This window comes from Plecotus auritus (assembly GCF_963455305.1).
Source record: "Plecotus auritus genome assembly, chromosome: 7".
NCBI lineage: Eukaryota > Metazoa > Chordata > Mammalia > Chiroptera > Vespertilionidae > Plecotus > Plecotus auritus.
In genome coordinates, this window is record NC_137774.1 from 4,225,920 (window position 1) to 4,250,119 (window position 24,200).

Genomic DNA, 24,200 nt, shown 5'->3' on the forward strand with positions numbered 1-24,200 from the left:
CAAGCCGAAGCCTGTCTGAAGCACTTGAGCTGCCTTTGCTAGAAGAGAGGGTGCCTGGGAACTGCTTTTTCTGCAGACATCAAAGGAAAAAAAGCCGCCGTTTCTTCTTGTGGGCCCCACAGGAAATTGCCCCAGGCTGAGGGCAGGGGGCAGGGCCACAGCCTCCTGTGGTTCGGTGAAGAGCAAGCGCAGGCCCCTCCATCCCTCCTTCCCCTCCCCTCCCTCCCTCCCACCAAGCCTTCCTCTCACCTGCAGCTTCACCCTCACACCATCCACCGTCACCACCTTGTTCTGAAAGAGAAAAGGGCACACAGGTGGCCAGAGGGCAGGGCAGCCCCGGCTCCTGCTGACGTCCTACGAGGAACGAGCGTCTTGTCCTGGTCGCTCCCCAGGACTGGAGGGGGTGTGGTGAGCCTCAGAGCTGTCGCAGCCAGATCACCCCATCAGGGCCGTGGGCCCCTGTCCCCAGAGAGTCCCTCTGAGGAGCCCTCTCTTCTCCATCTGTTCTTCTCACAACACGTGGCTAAGGGGAGCCTAAGGTCTGAGAACTGGGGATCCCGCCCCTCCCCCTCTTCCATCTGCCTCTCCAGGAGCTGGGTCCCATCCTGCAACCAAGCTCTTAGAGATGAGATGCCCCAGCATCCCGGGGACCTCCTCTGGCTGCCCCCCCAATCCTCCTAAGTGGACCTCCTTCCCCTCCATGGGAGGGGGCGCCCCACCTCTGGTGGACCCCTGCCAGGGTTGGGCCCTCACTCCCCTGACCCTTTGGGTGAGCAGCGCTCAGAGGCCTCAGCGTCCTGATGTGGATTTGTCAAGAAGGACCCTGAAGGTGAGATCCTCAAAGAGGGCCCTGGCAGGCTGCTCTCTCCCCGCCCGGCCAGCCCAGCTCCTCCACCTGGAGCCCCAGGAAAGCCTGGCGGAGGCCTCGCCCAGGGCCCAGGCGAGGGGGCACCGAGCAAGGGGGTTGAGGGCAAGAAGCCGGGCTCACGCCGTGGCATGTGTCTGCCCCGCTGGGGGCCGAGCTTGAAGACAGTCTCTCAGTGTTCACAGCCTGCAGCGGGCAGGAGCCAGGCCCGGCCTCCGCACAGGGTCCACCGCAGTGGCCCTTCCCTGGGACAGCCCTTGCGCCCTCTGGGCAGTGAGCCACCGTCCTGCAGCGCGGGACAGGCGGGACAGGGCAGTGCCCAGGCCTGAGCCACAGCCCGGCTCGCTGCGGGAGGCAGAGCCTGCGGCCACCTCACCCTGAAGTCTATGCCGACGGTGGCTAGGAAGGTCCCGGACAGGAAGGCCCCGTCTTTGAATTGGATCAGGAAACAGGTTTTCCCGACGCCCGAGTCTCCCAGAAGCATCACCTAGGAGATGGGGGCAGAGGCAGTTAATGGGGAGCTGGGGCGCATTTCTGGGCTTCCAGGGAGAGAAGCCCCGGACAGAGGGGCAGAGGGCGAGGGGAGGATGCTGACATGGGGCAGCTGCTGCTGCCTTTGCTCTGCCTCTTCCCTCCACACTCTCGCCTCTCGGCTCTCCCTCTGACCTCGGTCCTCACCCAGCGCTCTGGAAGCTTGCGCTGAGACCTCAGCACCATCAGGTCCCCAGATGTGCTCCCTGGCCCTGGAGAACCACCCCATCTGTCTCACCGTGCCCACATCCCTCGCACTGCGTGTTCCAGCTGTGCCTGCGCGCATGCGTGGGCAGGGAAGCAGGCAATAAACGTTAAAAAAAAATCAGGAAGTGTTAATACTTGGGACAGGATTCCCAGCCAAGGGAGGTGTCAGCATCTGATGGGCGGGGGCACCACGTCTGCAAAGGCACATTCTCAAGTTACTATTGTCTTGGTCCCCACATTTATTTGGAAGTTTCTGATGGTGTTACATGTTGTTGTTTTTTCCTTTTCTTTATTTGATGTTACATGTTTATAAAAAGGTTGCATGGCCTGGCCAGCGTAGCTCAGTGGTTGAGAATCAACCCATGAACCAAGAGGTCATCGGTTTGATTACTAGTCAGGGCACATGCCCGGGTTCCAGGCTCGATTCCTGGTAAGGGAGGTGCTGGAGGCAATCAGTTGATGTTTCTCTCTCATCAATGTTTCTATCTATTTCCCGTCCTCTCTCTTTAAAATAATAAAATTTTTTTTTTTAAAAAACATTGCATGAATCAGGAAAGATTCAACTTTATACTGAGGTGGGGAGACATTTAGTCTGAAGTTCTTTCAGCAGAAACCTCAAAGTGGGACAAGTGGCCACAAATTGGCGTCAGTGGGTCACTGTAGGGCAGGGGGTGTGGGGCCGAGGGGTTCGTCCGCCCCTTTATCGCTAGGCCAGTTTCTGCTCATCTTCACTGGGGAGCACAAGGGGTCGGGGAGGCGAGCCCCCTGGGCGGATATTCCTCAATCTTGGAGAACAGAGGTCTGGACCTAAAGCTGGAATTTTCCCAGCTGGCCCATTAGATGCTTAATGGGTTGGAGAAGGACTAGGCCTGCCTTCTTCTTGAGGCTCTGACCTTGACAAAGGCTGTGCACGTGGGATACGGGGATGAGCTAACTCTGCTGGAAGGTAAGGGGGCTGAGCCAAAGGTGGATGAAGGCTGGGTCCCGGCTTGTGAAGGGCTTACTTGTGAAGGGGGATTTTGGGAAGATTCCTGAACTGTGGCATGGCTAGAAGGACGGAGGGGGACTTTCTTTGAGGCCTTTCTAGAGCCTGTTAATGGCCAGGACCTATCATGTTGCATGAACCACCCAAGACTTCTGAAGAGTGGGTGCAGGGGGGTACTGCCTGCTGCAGCCCCCCCCCCTTCTAAGGCAGCCCCAGGGGCTCCTGCCAGGCTGTCCTGGACCCAGTCTCCTGGGCAGGCCTGGGGCGCGCAGGCTGGTGGAGGCCGCTTGGCCCCGGGGACAGATGGAGGCGCTGGGAGCCCTCTGTAGCCACACTGCTCCTGGGCTCGCAGGCCCCAGCCCCGAGGAGGAGAGAAGGAGGGTGAGCTCCTGTGTACTTTACAGATCACAGCTGCCCTGAGCAAACGCTGCCAGCCACCTACCATTAAACACAAACAGCTGCCCAACCTTGCCACCTCCTAGGCAAACAGCTCATTGGCTTGTCCGGCAAGGAGGTCAGGCAGGGCCCCCCCCCAGCCTGGGGCTGGCTCTCCCCAGCTTCCCTCGCACCGAAGGCCCAGGGGCCCATTTCCTGCCAAGAGCCCACACAGGACGCCTATCTCAACGGCTCTGGGCGGGTGACTTGCGGAGTGGCTTCCTCTGAAACCATGGGGGTGGAGGCCCCCGCTCCTGGCTAGAGTGAGCCCCGCAGGTGGGGAGGAAACCAAGGCACAGAAAGAGTGGGTCTCTTTCAAGGCCGTGCATCCGGAGACAGGACACCCGCCTCGCCCTACCTAGCGGCAAGCCTGGGGGAAGGCTGGGAGGCTGAGTTCCCTTCGCACCTCTTTCAGAGTCCCTGGTACCCGGCTGCTTCCAGGGCCCAGGAGGAGGGCACACAGACCAGCGTCCACTGCCACCCTCACCTGCTTCTGTACGCGTCACCCTGAGCCCAGAGAGCGGACTTACACTCTGCCAGGTGGGGGGACCCATGAGCAATCACTGAGATCTTGCTCAGGTTCTGTAACCCGCGGCTGGGCCTGCGTTCTGGAAGAAGGTGCGAGGCAGCAGCGGGAAGGGAAGAGGTAGAACTTGGGGGCGGCTGGAGTTCTGGGCCTAAGGAACCCATGTCAAGGCTCAGCTGAGCGCTTAGCTGGGAGAAGGGCATTCACCCCGTTGCTCGCCGCCAGGGGCCGGCTTCTCTGGGTGTCCGGGCATCCTGCTTCCTAGCACCCAGGGTGGGTGCCTGCGTCCAGGAGAGCTGACCCTTAGCGAGGAGCATGGGGGTCCCCGGGAACTCACATGAGCCGGGTGTGGCAGAAGAAAGTTGGGTTGGGGAGTCACTTCCCAGCTTCCTCTCCCAGGCCTGGCAGAGCCAGCTCAGATACCTAGAAGTTGGGATGGGCCCTCCCTCTCTACTCGGGGACACCGGCTGCCTGGCTGGGGGGAAGGACTGACGCAGCCAGAAAAGGCGCAGGGTCCCGGGAGCCCCAGGATCTCAGGTTAAAGGGCGCGGGGAGGGGTGGCCCTCAGCACCCGCACAGGAGTCCCCAGCGCTGGACGCAGTGCCCACCCACCTTGCGCGCGAGATCGTAGCTCGGGCTGCAGGGCGGCGAGAGCTCGGGGGCCTCGCCATCCCGGGTCGTGCCGGTCATGGTCCTGCACCAGCGGTGAGCTGGGGCCCGCGGCGCGCGACGGACGGAGCAGGAACAGCTCCGCCTTCGCTCCACCCACTCCTTCTACCCTCCCCCGCCCCTGCCGGGACCCCGCCAGGCTCCTCCCTCTGCCCCGCCAACCCCGCACACCCGCCAGGGCGCGCAGCTCCGCAGGGGCAGCGCCCGAGGGGCAGCGGGACCCCGAAGCAACACTGACCCGGCTTCTTGCTCTGAGGCAGGGGCCAAATCCACCCCTAGGACGGGTTTCCCAAAGTCGCCAGCCGTCGGGGTTAAGTTCGCACGGGTAGCGGTGCCTGTGGACCCGGCCTGGTACGGAAGGTCTGGCATCCTTGGGGCCCGCGCACCGGCGCCGGGGTTTCCGCTGTCGCTGCGCAGCGCGGCCAGCAGGCGGCGCCCGAGCCTCGCCAGCTGGCGGCCCACAGGTGGCCCCGGGTGCGGGGTCCGGGAGAGGCTGGGACGCCCCCTGACCTGCGCGGTGCTGGGCTGGAGTCCGGAGGAAATAGCCCAGGCAGCCTCACTGTTACTGACGCAGCCCAGCCCAGCCCGAGCTCGTGGGAGTGTATTTTAGTTACTGACCGATTTGCACCTTGCAGCGCACGGGCCCTCGTTGGTTGGTGCTTGAACTTTGACCCTTAGCGTAGACCGCCTCTCATTTCTCCCTCACCTGTTGGGCTGCCTCCAGAATGTCCCTTCACGGGCCCTGCGAGGTGGGCTGGGGATTCCTGTGCGGGTTCTGAGGGCCACCCCTCCCCGCGCCCTTTGCCCTGAGACCCTGGGACTCCCGGGACGCAGTGCCTTTGTGGCTGCGTCTAAGGTGGCGCTCCTGAAGGCAGGGTTGGCCTTCTCCCGCGTGGCCCTCCGCCTTTGGCAATTAGGAGGCCCTAAACGTTTGGTATCAGATGAATTCATGAAGTTGTGAAGCATTTTGAGCAGAGTCTCGGGGACATCCAGGAAAGTGTGTCCTGTCTCAGGCAGCATCAGGCTCTCAATTGAACCACACACTTCCCTCCTTCTCACAGGCCAGGGGCAAAACTTGGAGGCCCCACTCTGCATCTGAGGAGCGTGAATGAGAGTCTGTGCACCTTTAGCCACACCCATGCCCAGCCCACACTCTGCCCTCTGAGTCTGACATGTGGGAAGAGGGCGGGGAGTGTGACTATGAGGGCACCGTGTGCCCTGTGTGCTGAGGGGGCAGGCGGGGCATGTGCCCGGGGTGGGGGACGCCCAGCACCAGCCAGCCTGGTTCACCTCGTGGAAGGCCTCAGGCGCTGTCAGGACAGCCCCGCCCTCCTGGGGCTCAGCCCTGCACTCCGGAGTCCAGCTGTTCCCAGTGGCTGGGGAGCTGGGGGCACTGGTGTGTCAGGTTGGATTCTGGGCTCTGCACCGGGACCGAGCTCCCATTTCAGCCTCACTCGGAAGCCCTGTCCGTGGTGGCCCTGGCCTTCCGCCCTGTGACCCAGGCAAGCTCAGTGTCTGAGGTTCCCCTGTCTCTTTCCACAAGCGTGACTCTGCTGCGTCCCAGCCGAGTGGCCTCGCAGGCCTGTGCTCTGTCGCTCCCAGAGGCTGGCCTCCCAAACGCCCACGCCGCCCAAGCAATGCCATGTGCTCCTCCCCAGGGCTCCGGAGACCCCAAGGAAGGGCCCTGCAGCTCCTGAGGACAGTCCAAGCCCAGAGCCAAGTCCCCTCGGAGGCCTTCCCAGGATCAGCGGTTACTGAGAGCCACAGTCCTGGTGAGAGTGGACGGAGGGCGACGGGTGGAGGGAGGCCTTCCTGGCCCACGAGGGGCTACAGGTTGGGACCACTTCCCTCATCGGAGCCACCCCCGTGCTGTGTCCAGGGAGAGACCAAGTATTAAAAAAAAGAACTTTAACCTTTGCCCTCCCAGTGCCCTAGGACCACAATGCCAGGATTGGGCTGTTTTTGTCATTTTAAGCCACACCGTTGCCTCTCCAGGTTCTTATTGCCTTGGGAGGTGGACATGAGCAATCTATCAACACATGTCCTTGTTTTTCCAGCTTCCGGTTGTGTGCCGTCAATGGGGAGCCCCATAGGATATGGGGGGAGCAGGAGGAGGGCAGTGTGGGGGGAGGGTTACTAGGCTTTGCTGTGCTCCTCCACTGATGGTCACAGCTCCTGCCCGCCAGCCCCCTGCACGCAGCCCTCTTGGTCCCTGGGTCTGTGATGGTTCCCTCCTCTCAGCTCTCTTAGGCTGGGGAGTGGGGTGGGGGATGGAAGCCCAGTAACAACCCCAAAACACTGCACCATCCCTCCTGGTTTCCCAGCACCCTGCCTACACCTTGGTCAATAGTCTGTTTATTAAACCTCCTTGAGAGATCCAATGCGAGTGACCACCTGCTTCCTGCTGGGACCCTGACAGAGCCAACCCGGGCCCCGGAGGTGGGGGGCACTTACTGTGAATCCGATGCCCACAGTGGCCGAGAAGGAGCCGGGGATGAACTTGCCCTGGTCGAACTGGACCAGCAGAGATGTCTTCCCCACGCCACTGTCGCCCACCAGGATGGTCTGAAGGGAGCAACGGAGAGGCGGGAGCTGCAGTGTGAAGTAGGTTTCTGAGGTGGTGTTGTGGCTGGGACAGTGGGCTCCTTGTAAACACACATGCACGTGTGTGCACACACACACAAACCCACACACAGACACACATTCACACAGATGCACACAGATGTACACATAGACAGAGGGTATGTGCATACACTCAACATGTACAGAGACACACTCTTATACGCAGATACACATACATAGGGTGCACACACAAACACACACACGCATGGAGACACACTCATACACACAGATGCACATTTGCTGAAGAAGGCAGGAAAGCATAGAGGGAATGTTGTTTCACCCCAAGTTAAGAAACGTCTGAGGTGACCATGAGAAGGTGCCTCTCAGGCTCCTAACCTCAGGGGCATAACTGCCCGGCCCCCTCCCCCCCATCCCCCGCCGCTGGCCCTGCAATCCACCATTGGTGTGTTTGCACGGAGGCCACTTCACACAGACAATCCCAGCCAAAGGCGGAGCATGGCAGGGACTCGGAAGCAGGCTCTACGCCCCCCCCCTCATAACTGCTTTCGGCTGGGGGACCTCCTCATGGTTTTACAGAACCGTCGGGAGACTGCCTGGTGGCCTCTGACCTTCACTTGGGGTCAGACCATGGTCTGCAGGCTCTCCCTGCCTCTCCTGGTTTCTACCTGGTGTTTCCCCTAATACCGTCCCTGCACATTGAGTTCCCTTTCCACACCTGCTTCCTGGGAGACCTGGACTAGCACAGCGCGCCCTCGGTAAGGGGAAGTCTGAAACAAGAGTGTACAGCCCTAGCCGGTTTGGCTCAATGAATAGAGTGTCGGCCTTTGGACTGAACGGTCCCAGGTTCGATTCCGATCAAGGGCACATGCCTGGGTTGTGGGCTTGATCCCCAGTAGGGGGCGTGTAGGAGGCAGCCAATCAATGATTCTCTATATCATTGTCGCCCCACACAGCCTGCTGTTCAGATGTTTCTATCTTTCTCTCCCTCTCCCTTCCTCTCTGAAATCAATAAAAATATATTAAAAAAATAAGAGTGTACAGGAAAGATCAGCATGTCAGGCCATATGCCGTGGGAAGAAGGAGTTTGCACTTGGCCCTGGCAAAGACCTCGGGGAGAACATTTCAAAGAGAAGCTGAGTTTGGGAAAAGAGGGGAAGGACACATTGTACTGGGACGAAGAAGTGGAGTGAATTAGGGTGGAGGTTCAGGTGCCGAATAATTAATAAATAATAGTACAAGAATAAACTCTGGTCCTAGCCAGTTTGGCTCAAGGAATGGAGCGTTGGCCTGCGGACCAAAGGGTCCCTTAACGGTGCTGACCGTTAAGCCTCAGGGTACATCCAAAGCATGTACCTCAGTTGCAGGCTCCTCCCCGGCCCAGGCTCTGTGCAGAAGGCAACCAATTGATGTTTCTCTCACATCAGTATTTCTCTCTGTCTTTCCCTCTCTCTTCCATTCTCTCTAAAAATAAATAGAAAAAATATCCTCAGGTGAGGATTAAAAAAAATAAAATAGCCGAAACCGGTTTGGCTCAGTGGATAGAGCTTCGGCCTGGGGACTGAAGGGTCCCGGGTTCGATTCCGGTCAAGGGCATGTACCTTGATTGTGGGCACATCCCCAGTGGGAGGTGTGCAGGAGGCAGCTGATCGATGTTTCTCTCTCATCGATGTTTCTAGCTCTCTATCCCTCTCTCTTCCTCTCTGTAAAATATCAATAAAATATATTAAAAAAATAAAATAAATAAAATAAAATAATAAATAAACTCTGTGTTTCGTGTACTCACAACTGTAAACCTACTTTTGCCTCACCCTGTACACACACCCAAGGGCTGGTACCCAGCAGTCTCTCAGTGAGTGAATGAAGGGACGAATACCATAAATGAGTGGATAAATGCCTTAGTTTCAAAATGGGCAACAGTTACTTTGCAAGGCAAGCATCCAGGGGAAGAATAACAACGCAGTAAAAATAGTTCATTCATTTTCCATCAGTTATTTACTGAGCAACTACTATGTGCCCAATGTGGTTTTAGCCACTGGGGATACAGCCCTATAATCCGGAGTGGGAGGAGATGCAACTAACCAGGCTCCGTCCCCTATGGAGAGAATGGGCTCTGATAGCAGTTTAGCTGTAGTTGGCAAGTCTACACTGACCGAGAGGAGTGTGGGCTTGCAGTCGCTGTATGCATTTCCACCGAGACAAATACCTTGACAATATTTGTTTATAGGACATCTTTCCCCAAAGTTGACAACAAAAATCTATTGAGCAATGAGTGACATGAACTCATGTAACACATCAGCGACGCTGCTTGATTTCTGAAATAATCATGCATTTCTGCAGGAAGAGATAAAAGATGTTAAAAGTGATTATCTTGGGGTGGTGAGATTAGAGACAATTAAATCTTTTTTTTTTTTTTTTTACCTTATCTGTATTTTCACAATTTTTTTTAAATCTCTCAGTTTGTTTATGTGATGTATCACGTTTATTGATTTGCGGATATTGTACCATCCTTGCATCCCTGGGATAAATCCTACTTGGTCATGGTGTATGCTCTTTCTGATGTAATGTTGGATCTCATTTGCTAGAATTTTGTTGAGGATTTTGGCATCGTTGTTCATAAGGGATATTAGCCTGTAATTCTCTTTCTTTGTGTAGTCTTTATCTGGTTTTGGTATTAGGGGGATGCTGGCTTCCTAGAATGAGCTTAGAAGTGTTCCTTCCTCTTGAAGTTTTTGTAATAGTCTGAGGAGGATAGGTTTTAGGTCTTCTTTGAATGTTTGGTAAAACTCCCCTGTGAAGCCGTCTGGCCCCAGGCTTTTGTTTGCTGGAAGCTTTTTGATGACTGCTTCAATTTCTTCCATAGTTACCGGCCTATTGAGATGTTTAGATTCTTCCTGATTGAGTTTTGGAAGGTTGTGTTTTTCTAGGAATGTGTCCATTTCCTCCAACAGTAGTTTGTTGGAATAGAGTTGTTCATAGTGTGTTTCACAATTTATTTTCCTAACTTGAACATGTATTGCTTTTGTAATTTAGACCAACTTCTTGTTTTGAATCACAAGCCACAGATGGTTCTAGTGGTCCAAGTGATACCATTGTAATTAGCTAGTTTTTTTTTTTTCAGTGTAAAATTTTTATATTTGGAATTAGGCAATGGACTCAGGTTAGATGATCCCAATTTTGTGGGCAACATCAAAGCATCATAGCCAAGAGCCACTTGAACATATGCCTTCTTCTCTCCATCAGACCTGATCAGGGTGTTGACCTTGGCCATATCAATGCCATAGAGCTTCTTCACCACCTGTTTGATCTGGTGCTTGTTGGCCATGACATCCACAAGGAACACAGTGTCCTGTTGTCTTCTAACTTCTCCATGGCTGGCTCAGTAGTCGGGGAATTTGATGGTGGCACAGTAGGCAAGCCCAGGAAAATTTGGGAATACATAATCCCTTAGCAAAGGAGTTGGCTCTTGTGACTGTTGGCTCTTGCTGCTCTAGGCTTCCTTGCATTCGCCTGTATGGCCCACGACCATGCGGACCCCACATGCAATGGACTGATGGGTGCAGGGGGAGCGCGAGCTAAGCCTGCCTGATTCTGAATTGCACTGCACGCACCCAGCAAGGAACCTCTGGACACCAGCGCAATGGAAGCCACAGCTACGCTTCTTCCTTGGTGGGACAAAGGGAAATGAGACCTTGGAAACTCTGGGAGTTAATTCCATGCAAATAAAAACCACTCATTCTCCCACACAAGTCTCAGAAAATGCCTTTTCTTGGGATATTGCAAAAAATTCACTCCCACGAGCAATGAGAGGAGACGAGGACCTCTCCCCACCGGTAACACAAGGTCTGTTCTCTTCTGAACCACATGTGAGGAAGAGGTGTGGGTGGGGGGGCCATCCTGGAGGAGCTGGGAGGGGAAGTCAAAGGGGCAGAGAGCAGCTGGGTGGACCGAAGCCAGGGGCAGCTAAGGGGCAGAGTGGAGGGTGAGGCAGCTGCTGAAGGGCGGGTCTAGGTTTTGCAGGATCTTCTCTACATTTTCTGTTGCCACAAGAAGGCTGCAATGAACCGTCCCAAACACAGGGGCACAGAGTGAGTCTGTGAGGGAGCAGTCTGATCTGGGTGGTGCCTCTGGGCTCAGGCGGGCACCCTTGGGTGTTGAGGGTTGGCTGGCTGTTGGCTGGGGCAGCTTGGCTCTGTTCAACATGTGTCTCCATCCACCCAACACTAGCCCCTGTGTCGTCACGGCAGAGGCAGAGGTGAATGAGAGCAAGAGGGAATCCAGGAGGCCTCCGCAGGCTGAGTCTGGAACTGGTGCACCGGTACTTCTGGGTTTTCTTGGGAAAGTAGGTTACAGGTCTGGTCCAGACTCAAGGATGGGATGGGAGTGCGACGGGGAGGGGATAGAACCTCCCCTTCAGTGCCAACAAAGATGGAGTAAAGAGCAGAGGGTGGGGCCATCTATCACAGGCCTGACGCTTATACAATGTTGAGGCCGCTTTTTAGGAAAGAGGACCTACATCATGAATACAACATTGGATACGGGGCTTTGAAAGAGCCTGATCCAGTGAGGAGTGCTGACCTGACCGTTAAGCTCCATCAGCCTCAGGGCACATCTGCCTCTTCCTCACTTTCACAGAGAAGTAGGAAGCTCGAAGGCCACGGGGCAGAGCTGAGAGGGGCTCCACCGTCAAGCACTCACATGCACGCACACATACACGTAGGTGCTTAGTGCAGGAGGACTCTCAGATGGCCCGTTCCATTCCTTTTTTGTGGGAACCTGTGAGCCTGCAGAGGTAACTGACTCCTGGGGAAGTCAATGGCCAAGCCTGAACTAGGGCCTCAAAGGGGTCTTTGAGGACACAGGGGCCCCAGCATAGCCCACCTCTCCTGGAGTCCCCAGAGGCACTTGGTTAGAGGAGCAGTCTTGCCGTCACTCAGAGACAACCAGATAATAACTCCCGGCTCTGGACTCCAAGGGCAGCCTTCTCGGGTGGGTGGGGGCCGGGTGGCCCGGGATCAAAGGGCCGGGCCACAGGCAGAACCCTGAGCAGCTCAGAGGCCGTTCACTCCCTGTACTCATGCCCAAGAAAGGCAAGGAAAGCTCCTGCCCCCTTGGTTTCTCACCCCATTGGGTAGTTAATCTTTTGAAGTGAAAGGCGGGCTCTGGCCACTTCCTGGAAAAGCCCTGGCTAGTCAGCTGCTGCGATTTTCTGTGCAAAGAACCCTCCTGCTCTCCTATTTGTTCCTGATTCCGAAGGAAGGCCTGAGGTCTCCCCTCGGGACTCAATGGCTCCTCAAGATATCAAAGGATGTGTGTGACACATGGCAAAAGTGGCTTCAGGAGCAAAATATGAGAAAGGCTTTATCTTTTCATAACCTCTGAGCCCCACCCTGAGGGCTTGCTGGGATCCCACTGGGGGAGGGAAATAGGGGGATGGGCACCGAGTTGTAGGAAAAAGGGAGTAAGACCTGAAGAACCAGTGCTTTTTCTCTCCCTACATCAGCAAAATAGGTTTTATAGGGGGTGGGGGGGCGGGGTGAGGGAGAATAGCCAAGTGTAATGAGCTGGTTTCTTTTATTTTTTAAACGATTATTGATTGATTGCGAGAGAGAGAGAGAGAGAGAGAGAGAGAGAGAGAGAGAGAAAGAGAGAGAGAGGAGAAACATCGATTTGTTGTTTCATTTATTTATGCATTCCCTGGTTACCTCTTGTATATGCCCTGACTGGGATCAAACCCCCAATCCAGGCATATCAGAACTCCCCTCCAATCAACTGAGCCACCTAGCCAGGGCACAATGAACCGGTTTCTTCATTAAGGAGCCCTTGGCATTACTGACAAGTTTCTGGAAGATTCAGGCTGGGGTTGATATCCATGGGCCCTTACCTGGAGGGCGGGGGCACAGCAGTGAGTTTCCGGGATGTCCTCAGGACAGAGGCCCCCTTGCCCCTTGGATAGCAGGGGCCCTGTCTTTGAGCCCCTTTCTTTGCAAGCTGGGTTTTGATAGCCCGTCGGCCTAATCTTCATCCCAATCTCTGGTCCAGAATCTCTCCCCTGACTTTCTGACTTTGGCCCCAAGTCCTCCTTCACCCGGTTGAACTCCTGACCTTCTGGGCTCCTGAGAATCTGGCTACACCTGAAATTCCAGGTTTAGGATATTGTGTCCAATGCTTGGCTCTCTGTTGGAGCTGGGTTCCCCGCCTCCAGTCCAGAGGGTTGAGTAAGAGCCAGCCTGACCTGGTGGGTTTGTGTCTGCAATTTCTAGAAGACGAGCAGCACTGCAAGTTCTCTTTCAGTTCTATTCACCCGTGGGAAGTGAGTCTGTAGGTTGCTCTTGCTGAGGGGCTAGACCCAGGGGGACGCGTTCGAGGCTGAAAATGTACCTGTTGATGGTCTTCCCTCCGTTCTTCTTGTATCCAGGTGAGTGGGGGCTGGGTCTGAACTCGTGGGAAAAGCTTATGGGCAGGAGGAGCTGGCTGGCCGCAGGAGGAGAAAGGGGCCCAGAAGGTGTCCTGCTGAGAAGTGGACCCCATTTCTAAGTAGATCCTCCAAGCCATGAGCCTGTGCGGCTCATCCACTCAGCTCATCACCAGAGTTTCAGGGGCTACAGTTGCCAACGAAGAAATATGCAGCATGGCTTTCACACTGAGCCCAGCAGAAGGCATAGTTCCTAACCACCCCGGCGGCTAATAATTCAAGATGGACAGCTGGATGGGGCCCATCGGTCAAAGCAGAGGAGCTCTGGCTGCTCAGGAGAGCTGGTGATGCTTGCTCCTGGACCTTCGTGACTGTATTCGAAGCAAGGGAGGCGTTGGGAAAGAAGTGAAGGTGGAAGGTACTTGAGGGAAGGAAAGCAGGAAGGTTGCCAGACAGGGAGGAGGAGATGATTCCAGGTCTTTGAGGTAGAAGGAAGTAGCCGAGGGACTGGAAAAATCAAGAGGAGGTAGCTTGGTAGGGTGAAGAGGAAAGGAGGGGGACAGAGGGTTGAAGTGAACTTGAAGTTGATGGATACCACCGGTTTGATTAAAAATTAAGGGGATTGTCTTGAAATGTTGGAGGGCCTCAGGGCTTGGCCTTTGGGCTTCTCTCTGTGGAGTCCCTCCCTTTTGATCTCCTCTCCGCTCTTGGCTTTAAATGCTATCTGTATACAGATGACTCCCAATCCTGTATCCCTAGTCCCTGGACATCTTCCTAGATTCCAGAATCTTCTACCCAATTGCCCATTGAACAACTCCACTTAGATGTTGACATTTCAAATGTGACCTGACCACTCCTTCCCCCTTCAACTCCTTTCTGTCCCACCTTTGTGTTGGGAACCTCCATCCTTCTAGGTGCTCAGGCAAAACCTGGGGACATCCATCTCCTCTCCTATCCCATAAAGACCCTTTGACAATGTAAGCCACATTCTGTCTCTCCCCTAGTCAAAACCTTCCAATGACCTCCCATCCTACTCAGAGTAAAAATCTAGCTCCTTACTGAGCTACCAGGTGCTCACCATCTGAGTTCTTCCACCACATCATTGCTCTGGTCTCTTTTCTATTCTGCCCCCCCCTGGTTCAACCCACTTCAGCTACAATGAACTTTTAGATGTTCTTTGAACATGTTAGGCACACTCCTGCCTCAGGGCCTTTGCACTGCTATTCTCTTGAGCCACAGGTTCCAGTCCCTCACATCTTTGCTTCTCATGGAGGCCTTCATTGATGACCTTAATTACAATAACAATCCTTTTGCATCATTTTTCTCCACTGTCTGTCTCCTCCCTTCCCCCACCTTGATTGAATATAAGCATCAGGGGGGCAGGGATTTTTGCACCTATAAACATACCAACTATGGATTAGACAAATAGTGAGTTGAATGAGTGAATGTATCCAATGGCAATGAAGCTATATGACTGCTGAAACCACCCCACCCCTAGACCAAATCTTTCTACTTTCACAGAACTGAACTATTGAGACTCTTAACATTAATTAGAGAGGACACACATTGCTCATGGGTATGTAAAATGGTGCAGCCACTTTGGAAAACAGTTTGACATTCTTGAAAATGCTAAACATATGGTTATCATGTGACCTAGCAATTCCACTCCTGGGTAAATACCCAAGAGAATTGAAAATATATGTCCATGTAAAAAGTTCATGCAAATGTTCATCCCAAATAGCCCTAAAGTGGGAACAACTCACATGTGCATCAACTGATGGATAAATAAAATGTGGTCTGTCCATACAATGGATTAACATGAGGATAGACAAAGGGATCAATGGGTCAGCAAGGAAAATCTACAAGTAACTCATATATTTACTTTTTGAAAAAGAAACCAAAGCAATTCAATGGAGAACATGGGATCAGTGTGATATGGATTCCGTAGTTGGCATCACTGCTTTGGTCAAGGTCAAAGGCCCTGCAGCCGGGGTGCTTTGCTATGGAACCACCAGACCCACCAGGAGCAGCCTCTGCACAGCCAGGGGAGCGGGTGGAGCAGCTGGACCTCCTGAGGCCGTCAGCACAGGTCAGGAGCAATCACACTCCTGTGGAAATGGGTCCGCCGGCACTTCCTCCCCATGAGGCCAGTTTAACACTGAGATGCTGCAAAAGGACAAAGATTTACGGGCCACAGGGAGCAGGAGGGAGTGAATTATAGGCGACAATTATTGCTCAGTCAATGCTTTTGTTTCCTTGAGCTCTGCAGTGGCGCTGTTAGGTGATTTTGAGGTGGCTCTGAGCCAGTGGCACTTAGAAGGACAAAGGTCTGTGTTGTGGCAGGTGATTTCCTTCCTTGTCTCTGTCCCACTCATCAGGCCTTAGACTTGTTGGTGCTATTCACAGTGCAGAAGGCTGCCGCCTGACCCTGAGGCGGTGGTGCGGGAGGTGACAGATATATGGATTTGTGTTTTCCAGACTCATCGTATATCATCTCGGGACCAAAAGAAGTGAGAGGCCAGGAGTGGCACTCATTGTCTGTGCAGTGTCACTATGACCCAGGGTGGGAGACCTACAGGAAGTGGTGGTGTCGTGGGCATGACTGGTTTAGCTGTGAGATCCTTGTTATAACCAATGGATCAGAGGAGGTGAAGAAGAACCGTGTGTCCGTCAGGGACCATCCGAGAAGCCTCATGTTCACCGTGACCATGAAGGAGCTCAGGCGAGAAGATACAGACACTTACTGGTGTGGGATTGAGAGAAGTGGATCTGACTCTGGGGTCCCTGTTAAAGTGACCATTGACCCAGGTAAGAGTACATGTATGTGTGGCTGTGTCTCTTCGGGGCCGGCTCTGCCCTGGTCCCTGAGGTCCCTCTCCAGTGACTGAACTCACTCGGATGAACTGCCACAGAGTGGGGTTGGTCCTGAGGTCTCAGGGAACCCCGGCTGCTCACTTGGGTTGGGAGGTGTAGGGTTTCTCTTAGACACTCTTGGGGCTCCCAGGACCTCCCCAGGATGGATCAAGCCTTTCTGGGCACATTTTTTTTTCTCTGCACAGCTCAGTACCTGAGACTATTGCCCATAGAGAGCACGGTGATGGCCCCAGTTTTTTTTGTTTTTTTTTAAAATATATTTTTATTGATTTTTCACAGAGAGGAAGGGAGAGGGATAGAAAGTTAGAAACATCGATGAGAGAGAAACATCGATCAGCCGCCTCCCGCACACCCCCCACTGGGGATGTGCCCGCAACCAAGGCACATGCCCTTGACCGGAATCGAACCCGGGACCCTTGAGTCGGCAGGCCAACGCTCTATCCACTGAGCCAAACCGGTCAGGGCGGCCCCAGTTTTAACTCATGGGCTGAAGGAAGCCTCTTCTGGTGCCCTGGTGTCCCTGCTCTTCCTGAAGGTTGGGGCCCGGGCTCATAGCCGCTGTTTCCACCCCTTGTCCATATCTGGTCTCAGGCCTGGATAGCTGCCAAGTGCAGCACGTTCCTTGTCTCACGGGATCTCGAGAAGGATCCTGAGAAGGAGCTACCCCATCACAGAAACTTAAAAACTTGTCCAAAGGAAAGGCTCTTCCTGAACATCGTGATTTTGCTCAGGGCTGGCCCTGACCTGAGATGTCATAGCTCTTGGGTACTCTAGTTACCTGGCACATCACCATTCTGCTCTTGTCCTTGTGGGGTAAGTAAGATGGGGAGGTATTGGCGGAGGCCCTGCCATAAACAGCGGGAGTGTTTAAAGTTTAGCTGAACTCCAGCTGCCATTGACCTGAGGCACTCCTGGGCCCCTGAGCCTTCCAGGGCCTGTGTGATGACCCCTGGGACCTGTGCCCAGGTCTCCTACAGCCAAGGAGATATGACTGGTCCAGTTGGAGGTCCCTTCCCTTGGCCCTGCCCCAGGCTCTGCAAGCCAGGGCAGCCCACATTCCTCCCCGGCTCCGTGCTACGTGCAGGGCTGCGGGTGGGTTAGCAGGCAGAGTGGAATGTAATCTGTTCTGTATGACAAGCAACAACTACAGTGCCGACCCCCACCCCTACCCTCACCTCCACTGCCAACGTATTCACAGTACCAGACACCCCAGAAGACACCACAGGCTCCCCGACTGTGACCAGCCACCACTCCGAAGGCAGGTAAGTCAGCTTGGATGCTGCTGTTCCCTGTGGCCCACTTGTCCCAGACTTCTCCAGTGTGTGGACCCTTTGTAGTCCCACGTCCCAGCCAGGATGCCAGGGTCCCTTCCACTTGCTCTCAGATCGCACAGTGTCCTTGGTGAGCACCCCCGCCCCCGCTGCCCCGCCCCATCCTGTGTCCTGGAGCTCAGTGCAGTTCGGAGGTTGTTGGTTCATTCACGCATCCATCCCACTTCCACAGAGTTAAATTCCCCTTGGCAGGCACTGTGTTGAGCTCAGGTCACACAGATATAGAGCGTCCCATGCAGAGCTCAGAGTGTGGGAGATGGAGGAGCAGGCAGTCAGGGCAGAAGGCATGGCCAGGGTGTGTGGGCACAGGGTCATGGGGCCACAGTGCCCCCCGGTCCAAATTCTGGGAGAACAGAGAGGGTCTGGGGAAGCCCTATTTCTGTTATGAATTCCTTGTTACTGTTATGGCAACAGTGGGGATCCTGACAATTCCTGGGGTCTCTAGACCACCTGGCAGCTCACAGAGGACTTTCTTGCCTGGTTTCCCCTTTGTGTGTGTCTGTGTCCCAATCTCTTCTTCTTCTTATAAGAACCCCAGGCATTTCCTTCCCAGAAGAGCAAGCAAGGGCGAGAAGAGTAAGAAATGAGGAGAGCAGCTGGGGGTGGGGGTTGAGGGACAGTGGAAGCCAATGTCAGCCTTGGCCATTTTCTTAGAATGAAATGGGGCTGTTATGGGATTTTGAGCACAGGAGGGAGATGCTGGAACTTTGGTTAAAAGCATTCCCTGGCTGCTGTGCTGATGATGAACTGTAGTGTGTGTGTGTGTGTGTGTGTGTGTGTGTGTGTGTGTGTGTGTGTGTTGGAGGATGTATGAGTTTCCTGTGGCTGCCATAATGAAATAGCACAAACTGGGTGGCTTAACACAGGACAAGTATATTCTCTCACAGCCCAGGAGGTCCATAATCTGAAATCAAGGTTTCAAAAGGGTTGGCTCCTTGGAGCTCAAGTGTGTGGGCCGATGGCAATGACCTTAGGCTCATTTCGGGTGCACAGACACTTCAGTGAAATTCCTATGGTTACCAAGGAGGCACTGAGCTGATGTGGGGATAGAATCTGTCCCATGCCGCTCTCTTGGCTGTTGGTGGCCGGCAGTCCTTGGCACTCCTTGGCCTGTGGCTGAATCACTCCAATCTCTGCCCCTGTTGTCACATGGTCTCTGTGACCGTGTCCCTTTGCCCAAATTTTCCTTTTATAAGGACACTAGTCCTTGGGTCAGGCCCACCCTAATCCAGTATGACATCACCTTGATCACATCTGCAAAGATCTTATTTCCAAATAGGTCATCTTCCCAGGTTCTGAGTGACATGAATTGTGGGGTGGGGGGACACTATGCAACCAGGTCAGAGGACCAGTGAGGAAGCAGGGAGATTTTTCTGGTGCCTGTTGTTATACCACTTCTCTTAGGCTTCTAGACCCATTGAAACTCCCTTGTGGAACCCTCCTCTCTTTTAAAAACAACAACCATTTTTGAGGGCGCCCAGGAGTGGGGGTTCTCAGGCTGGAAACTGCAAGCCAAAAGGTGTGTGGCCCTGTCTGCTACCGGGTGGATGGGATAAGGCCCAAGGCAGGAGGTGAGCAGGGTTCACAGGTGTCTTCTGTTGTTTCCAGTGGCGTCTCCCTGAAGCTCTGCATCTCCCTGCCCCTCTTCATTGCTCTGGTGTTGCTTCTCTTGGTGGCAGTCTCACTGTTGGTGTGGAGAGTGGTGAAGCGACAGAAGGAAGGTGAGAGGACCTGGCAGAGGCTGGCCTGGGCTGGGTGGAAGTGTGTGGGCCGATGTCGACAGGGTTGGCTCCCTGGAGCTCAAGTGTGTGGACCAATGGCAATGACCTCACACCCATATCAGGTGCGCAGACACTTCAGTGAAATTCCTATGGTTGCCAAGGAGGTACTGAGCTGACATGGGGGTTGGGAAAAACACACACACACACACACACACACACACACACAGACATACACACGTGAATGTGCACACACCTGCATGAGCACACACACACGCATGCAACACAACACATGGCATGTGCACACACAGATAACACATACATGTGTAAACACAGATTACATGTATGCACACACATGCGTGCATGCACACGGGTCTTACACAGAGTCCTCTGTTGTTTTTTTTAAAAAAGGTTGGTTGAAATTCCTACTTTTGCTTCTCCTCTGCCCCAGCCATTCACTCATAATCCAGCATCATCCAACAGGGGATCTGGCCCCAAGCAAACCCTCTTCCTGTCTGGCTCCACTTCCACTTCCTCACATAATGGCACCGCCCCCTTCTCAGAGCCCACTGGGACCTGCACTCTCTCTCTCATGGGGTCCTCTCCAGCCCTCCTCCCTCCCCACATCCTGGGGGATCTTGTAATCTGGGAGGAGGAAACCTGGCCCTGTTCATCATGTTTTCTCCCAAGTGCATTGTCCATGACTCATGTTGTAGGTACTTTCTGGGCTCCTCAGTATCTAGATGTTTGAAGCTAAAAATTTGGGGGGAAACATCTTGTTTCTTTGTTGTCTCTAAAGCTGGGAGGCCAGGGGAGGGCCAAAGGACAGACAGAAACAGGAACCAGCGAACACCTGAAAGCCGGTCCATCTGGTACTGACCCAGCTTGAGCACCCCTGGGTCTCCACAGATGACTTTTACTGATGGGCACCCATGTGTCAGGCACAGCCAGGCGCCGGCCATGCCAGGAAGGGCAGGCTTAGCCGCCCAGCAGCCCACAGCCCACCTGAAGTCTAACCAGAATTCGGTGGGACACAGGCACTGAGACAGACATACAGCAAGTGCCGTGAGAGCTGGGGAGAGGGGATCAGACAGCCGGGCGGCTGGGGAAGGTCGGTGTGAATGATGGATGAGGTAGAGCTCCTGGTAGCATTAGAGGCAGAGCTTCTGGTTGACATTACAGGATGATCCTGGGATGGCAGTGAGGCAAACAATCCCAGGACGCTGATGGCTGGCTGGGCCCCCCAATCAGTTGATGTCACAGTTCTGTGAAGAGGGGAACAGAGGAGCTGAGGTCCCCTTGTTTTTCAAGTCGAGAAATGGAAACCCAGAGAGGGGAATGCCCCATGTCACAGACTGTGTCATCCGAAGAGTCAGAATTGGAACGAGGTCTCCCTTCTGGAGCCTCATTCACCTCTTTTCTTTTTCTCTCCGCAACAAACCCTCTTCCTGTCTGGCTCCACTTCCACATCCCCCACATAATGGCACCGCCCCCTTCTCAGAGCCCACTGGGACCTGCACTCTCTCTCTCATGGGGTCCTCTCCAGCCCTCCTCCCTCCCCACATCCTGGGGGATCTTGTAATTTGGGAGGAGAGTGGGGACCCTCCCACTCTCAGGATGAGCTTTCTAATTCTAGTTGTTTTTGTCTTTTAGCTGCTGGGATACCCCCAGAGCAGGTAAGAGAGTCCCTGAGGTCAGACTGGATATACCAGATGCATGTTCCCCCTCTTTTCTTATTTTCCGTCTCCCAGGGGCCCCGAGGTTCAAATGTGTCAGACAGACCATGTGCCCAAGTGTCCAGATCCTCCCAGCTGCAAGGCCTGGATGAACGGAGGGGGTGCTGGAAACAGCCAGGAGGGAGGGGCAGGTGTGGGAGACTGAGAGGTGGGGGCTGCAGGGGAAGCTGGAAGGGGGGGGGCAGGGCAGCAGAGTGGCTGGCGACCTTCTGTGGAAGAGCAACCCGGGCTTCCTCTCCCAGGTGCTCCAGCCCCCGGAGAACAATGTCTACTATGCCAATCTGCCCTGGAAGCAGACAGGAACGTTGCCCAGCTCCGCCAGGAAGAGGGCCCCCACACAGCCCTCCTCCTCTGCCCAGGACGACCAGGGGGAAGTGGAGTACATTACCATGGTGGGTACTTGGTGGGGCTGCTATGGGCCTTGGATACATCATCCGTGCTTTGAGGATGGACTTTCTCCCACCCCTGTGGGCACAGAGGAGGGTGGGTGCCGGGCAAAATCGCAGCCATTGAAAGACTTGCTGGCTGAGCTCCCCAAGGCGCTTGGCTTTTGGAAGTGTCTCCATATCAGGTCTCCACATGGGGGACTGGGAGCCTGGTCAATGGAGACCCAGACTGGCCCAGTGACCTGAGAGCACACGCAGAACGTGCTGCCCTGGCATGGAGTTGAGGGAGAGTCTCTGCTGTGGCTGGAGCTCAGGGTGCCCTGCAGGGAGGAGGGAGGCGGGGCTGGAGGGCCTGGGAGTGGACTTCAGAGTTCCTGAGGGGCGTGTCCCCCAGCCTCAGGGAGGCCTCCTCATTCATGAGCACCCCTCCCACCTCAGCTTCCCTGACCTGCGTGTGTCTTTGTTACAGGCCCCCTTTCTGGGGACGAACGTTTCCTATGAGGCTCTGTCTCTGGACACCTTGGATCAGGACTCAATCTACAGCAACACACAGGACTTCATCACCCCCTTTCCCAGCAGGAGCCAGGAGGAGCTCATCCAATACAGCGCCATCAGGAAGCCTTAGCTGTGCTAAGGACCCCCTGTCCGACCCCACAGGAGGCTTGTCAGCACATTCCTGCCTCATCAGCTTTCTGCTCCCAGTCCACTCATCATCCTCAGACCGGAACTGGGCTCCAAGCCTGGTCTCAGGGGGCTTCTGGGAAATGGAAACGGGTCTCCCCATATCCCTTCCTCTCCCTCATAGTTTGGGAAGAGACTGGGGCTATGGTCTGTGGCAGCTGAGGGAGGAATAATGATGATCATGACAATAATAGTAACCAACCTTTATTTAGTGCTGCTGTGTGTGGTGGGCTGAATAATGGTTCTATGTGTGCTATCTCCAGAACCCGTGAGCATTAGCTTCTATGGCCATAGGGGCTGGGCAGATGTAATGAAATGAAGGATTTGGAGATGGGGAGATTATTCTGCATCATCCTGGCAGGCCCTAAATAGAATCACAAAGCTCCTCCTTACAAAAGGGAGGCAAGAAGGTCACAAGAGAAGGCGCTGTGACGATGGAAGCAGAGGTTGGAATGATGTGGCCAGGAGCCAAGGAAAGCTGTTGCCTCTAGAAGCTGCAAAAGTCAAGGACTGGATCCGTCAGAAGGAGCCAGCCTCGCGGAGACCCTGACTCCGGAACGGAACGTAGGAGAATCAATGTACGTTGTTTACATGAAGCCACTAATGGATGCGGCAGCATTGGACACAAGTGCCCTATTGCCGCAGGCACTCTTTCCTAAGTGCTCCCCCTACAGTAACTCATTCCCTCCTCACAGCAGCCCTACCAGGCGCCTCCATACTGCCCCCTTCTACAGACCAGAGAGGGTCAGTGACTTACCGAGTGTTTTCACCAGCAAGCGGATGAGTTGGAATTTGAACTTGGGCATTTTGCCTCCAGAGTCTGGGCCACCACCCTGCACTGTGGGTCTAGGGAGGATAGTGTGTGTGTGTGTGTGTGTGTGTGTGTGTGTGTGTGTGTGTGTACACGTTCAGGAACATACATTCACACAGCTATAGTTAGTGAATATTTACAAACTCCGGACTCACCATGCTTCTTCTAGAGTCCCGATAGCCCTCTCTCCAGAGCATGTCCTGAATCCTGTCCAGTCCCAGTGTCTCCATGGTGACCAGCCTCATCCAAGCTACCATCCAGTCCCCTGGCTGAAGTTCTTCTTTCCATCTGTGTCCATTCTCCCAGCAGCCAGACCTGCTCACTCCCTGCTTATCACCCTCGGGTGGCTTCTTCTGTAGCCTATGAGGCCACCGGGACCCATGGTCCCTGCCTGTCCCTATGACCCTGTCTCTGCCAACTCTCCCTGCCCTCGCTGTCCTTCATCCCAGGGGCCTTCCTGCTGTCCTTCTAACAGGATAAGGCTTGTTCCCATCTCAGGGCGTTGGCAGGTGCCTGCCCTTCTTTCTAGAATCCTCTTCTTGCAGCTGGATGAATAGTTAGCTACTGTTCATCATCACATCTCAGCTCAAGTGTCCCCTCTCCGAGCGGCCTTCCCTGACCACCCTAGCAGGCGTAGTCCACACGATGCCTCTGATTTTTCTCTGTCACGTTGCCCTGCTTCGCTTCCTTCATAGCATGTGCTGCTTCATGAATTTTGTTTGTTTGTTGATCCTCACCCGAGGACATATATTTTTTTCCATTGATTTTCTTAGAGATAGTGGAAGAGATGGGGACACACACACACACACACACACACACACACACACACACACAGAAATGCAAATAAGAGGAGGGAGCAGACATTGGCATCAAGGTCAGGGAATAAAAACTACTTGCTAGGGGGACTCTGGAGCTCCACTTATTTCAACAATTATACCATTATTTCCCCTGGGAGGATGGACCCAGGCTGCGCCCCCAGGGCATTGCCCCCATGCTCTGCAGGTGAGCAGAGGTGCTGCCACCTCCATCCTCCCCTGTGGGCTCCAGGGAGGGCTTCTCTGGCCTGAGCGGGGAGGTGGAGACAGGAGCAGGCCGGGGTAAATTTAGAGCCACTTCAAGTGTCCGTTCAACACTTCCCCTGCCGGGTGCTCACCTCTGGCTGTTTACCTCCAGCCAAGCTGGGTTTCCTGCCCTGAAAATGGAGGAAGTCAGAGCCCTTCCCCAGAGCAGCTTCTAAGAGGAAACATCAGCACACCAACAGTCATGCGTTTCTCACGAAAGGTCCCAGGGACTACACGAGAGGGGAGCACAGAGAGGGGGAAGCCTGCAGAGTGTGGAAAATGACGTTGGGGGGTTGGTCTGAGTCACCATCCTTTACTGCTCAGACTGTCCAGGAGGACCAGCCAGCGCCACTCCCCATGCCAGCTGCCTGCCCCGGGGTCTGGGCAGG

General features: G+C 54.5%; 2 protein-coding genes across 6 annotated transcripts in view; one reads left to right on the plus strand and one right to left on the minus strand.

Annotated features, from left to right (window-relative positions):
- The window catches only part of RAB37 (RAB37, member RAS oncogene family), a 56,580-nt gene that overhangs the window by 4,496 nt on the left and 27,884 nt on the right, over positions 1–24,200 (minus strand). For 3 of the 5 annotated variants that reach the window (XM_080679935.1, XM_080679936.1, XM_080679939.1), the window contains exons 2-4: positions 6,673–6,783; positions 1,242–1,352; positions 250–291 (exon numbers count right to left, since the gene is read on the minus strand). In XM_080679935.1, coding sequence (XP_080536061.1) covers positions 250–291; positions 1,242–1,352; positions 6,673–6,783 — 264 coding nt within the window. Of the gene's footprint in view, positions 1–249; positions 292–1,241; positions 1,353–4,161; positions 4,286–6,672; positions 6,784–24,200 lie in introns of those variants that run through there. The other 2 variants (XM_080679937.1, XM_080679938.1) reach the window with 2 other exon arrangements.
- On the plus strand, positions 13,174–21,883 carry LOC308254158 (CMRF35-like molecule 1; the record flags this gene model as incomplete). The annotated part of the gene is made up of 7 exons (XM_080680092.1): positions 13,174–13,216; positions 15,692–16,021; positions 17,286–17,349; positions 19,027–19,139; positions 20,790–20,812; positions 21,115–21,264; positions 21,728–21,883. 7 exons carry the CDS (start codon positions 13,174–13,176, stop codon positions 21,881–21,883), a joined length of 879 nt encoding a protein of 292 aa, XP_080536218.1.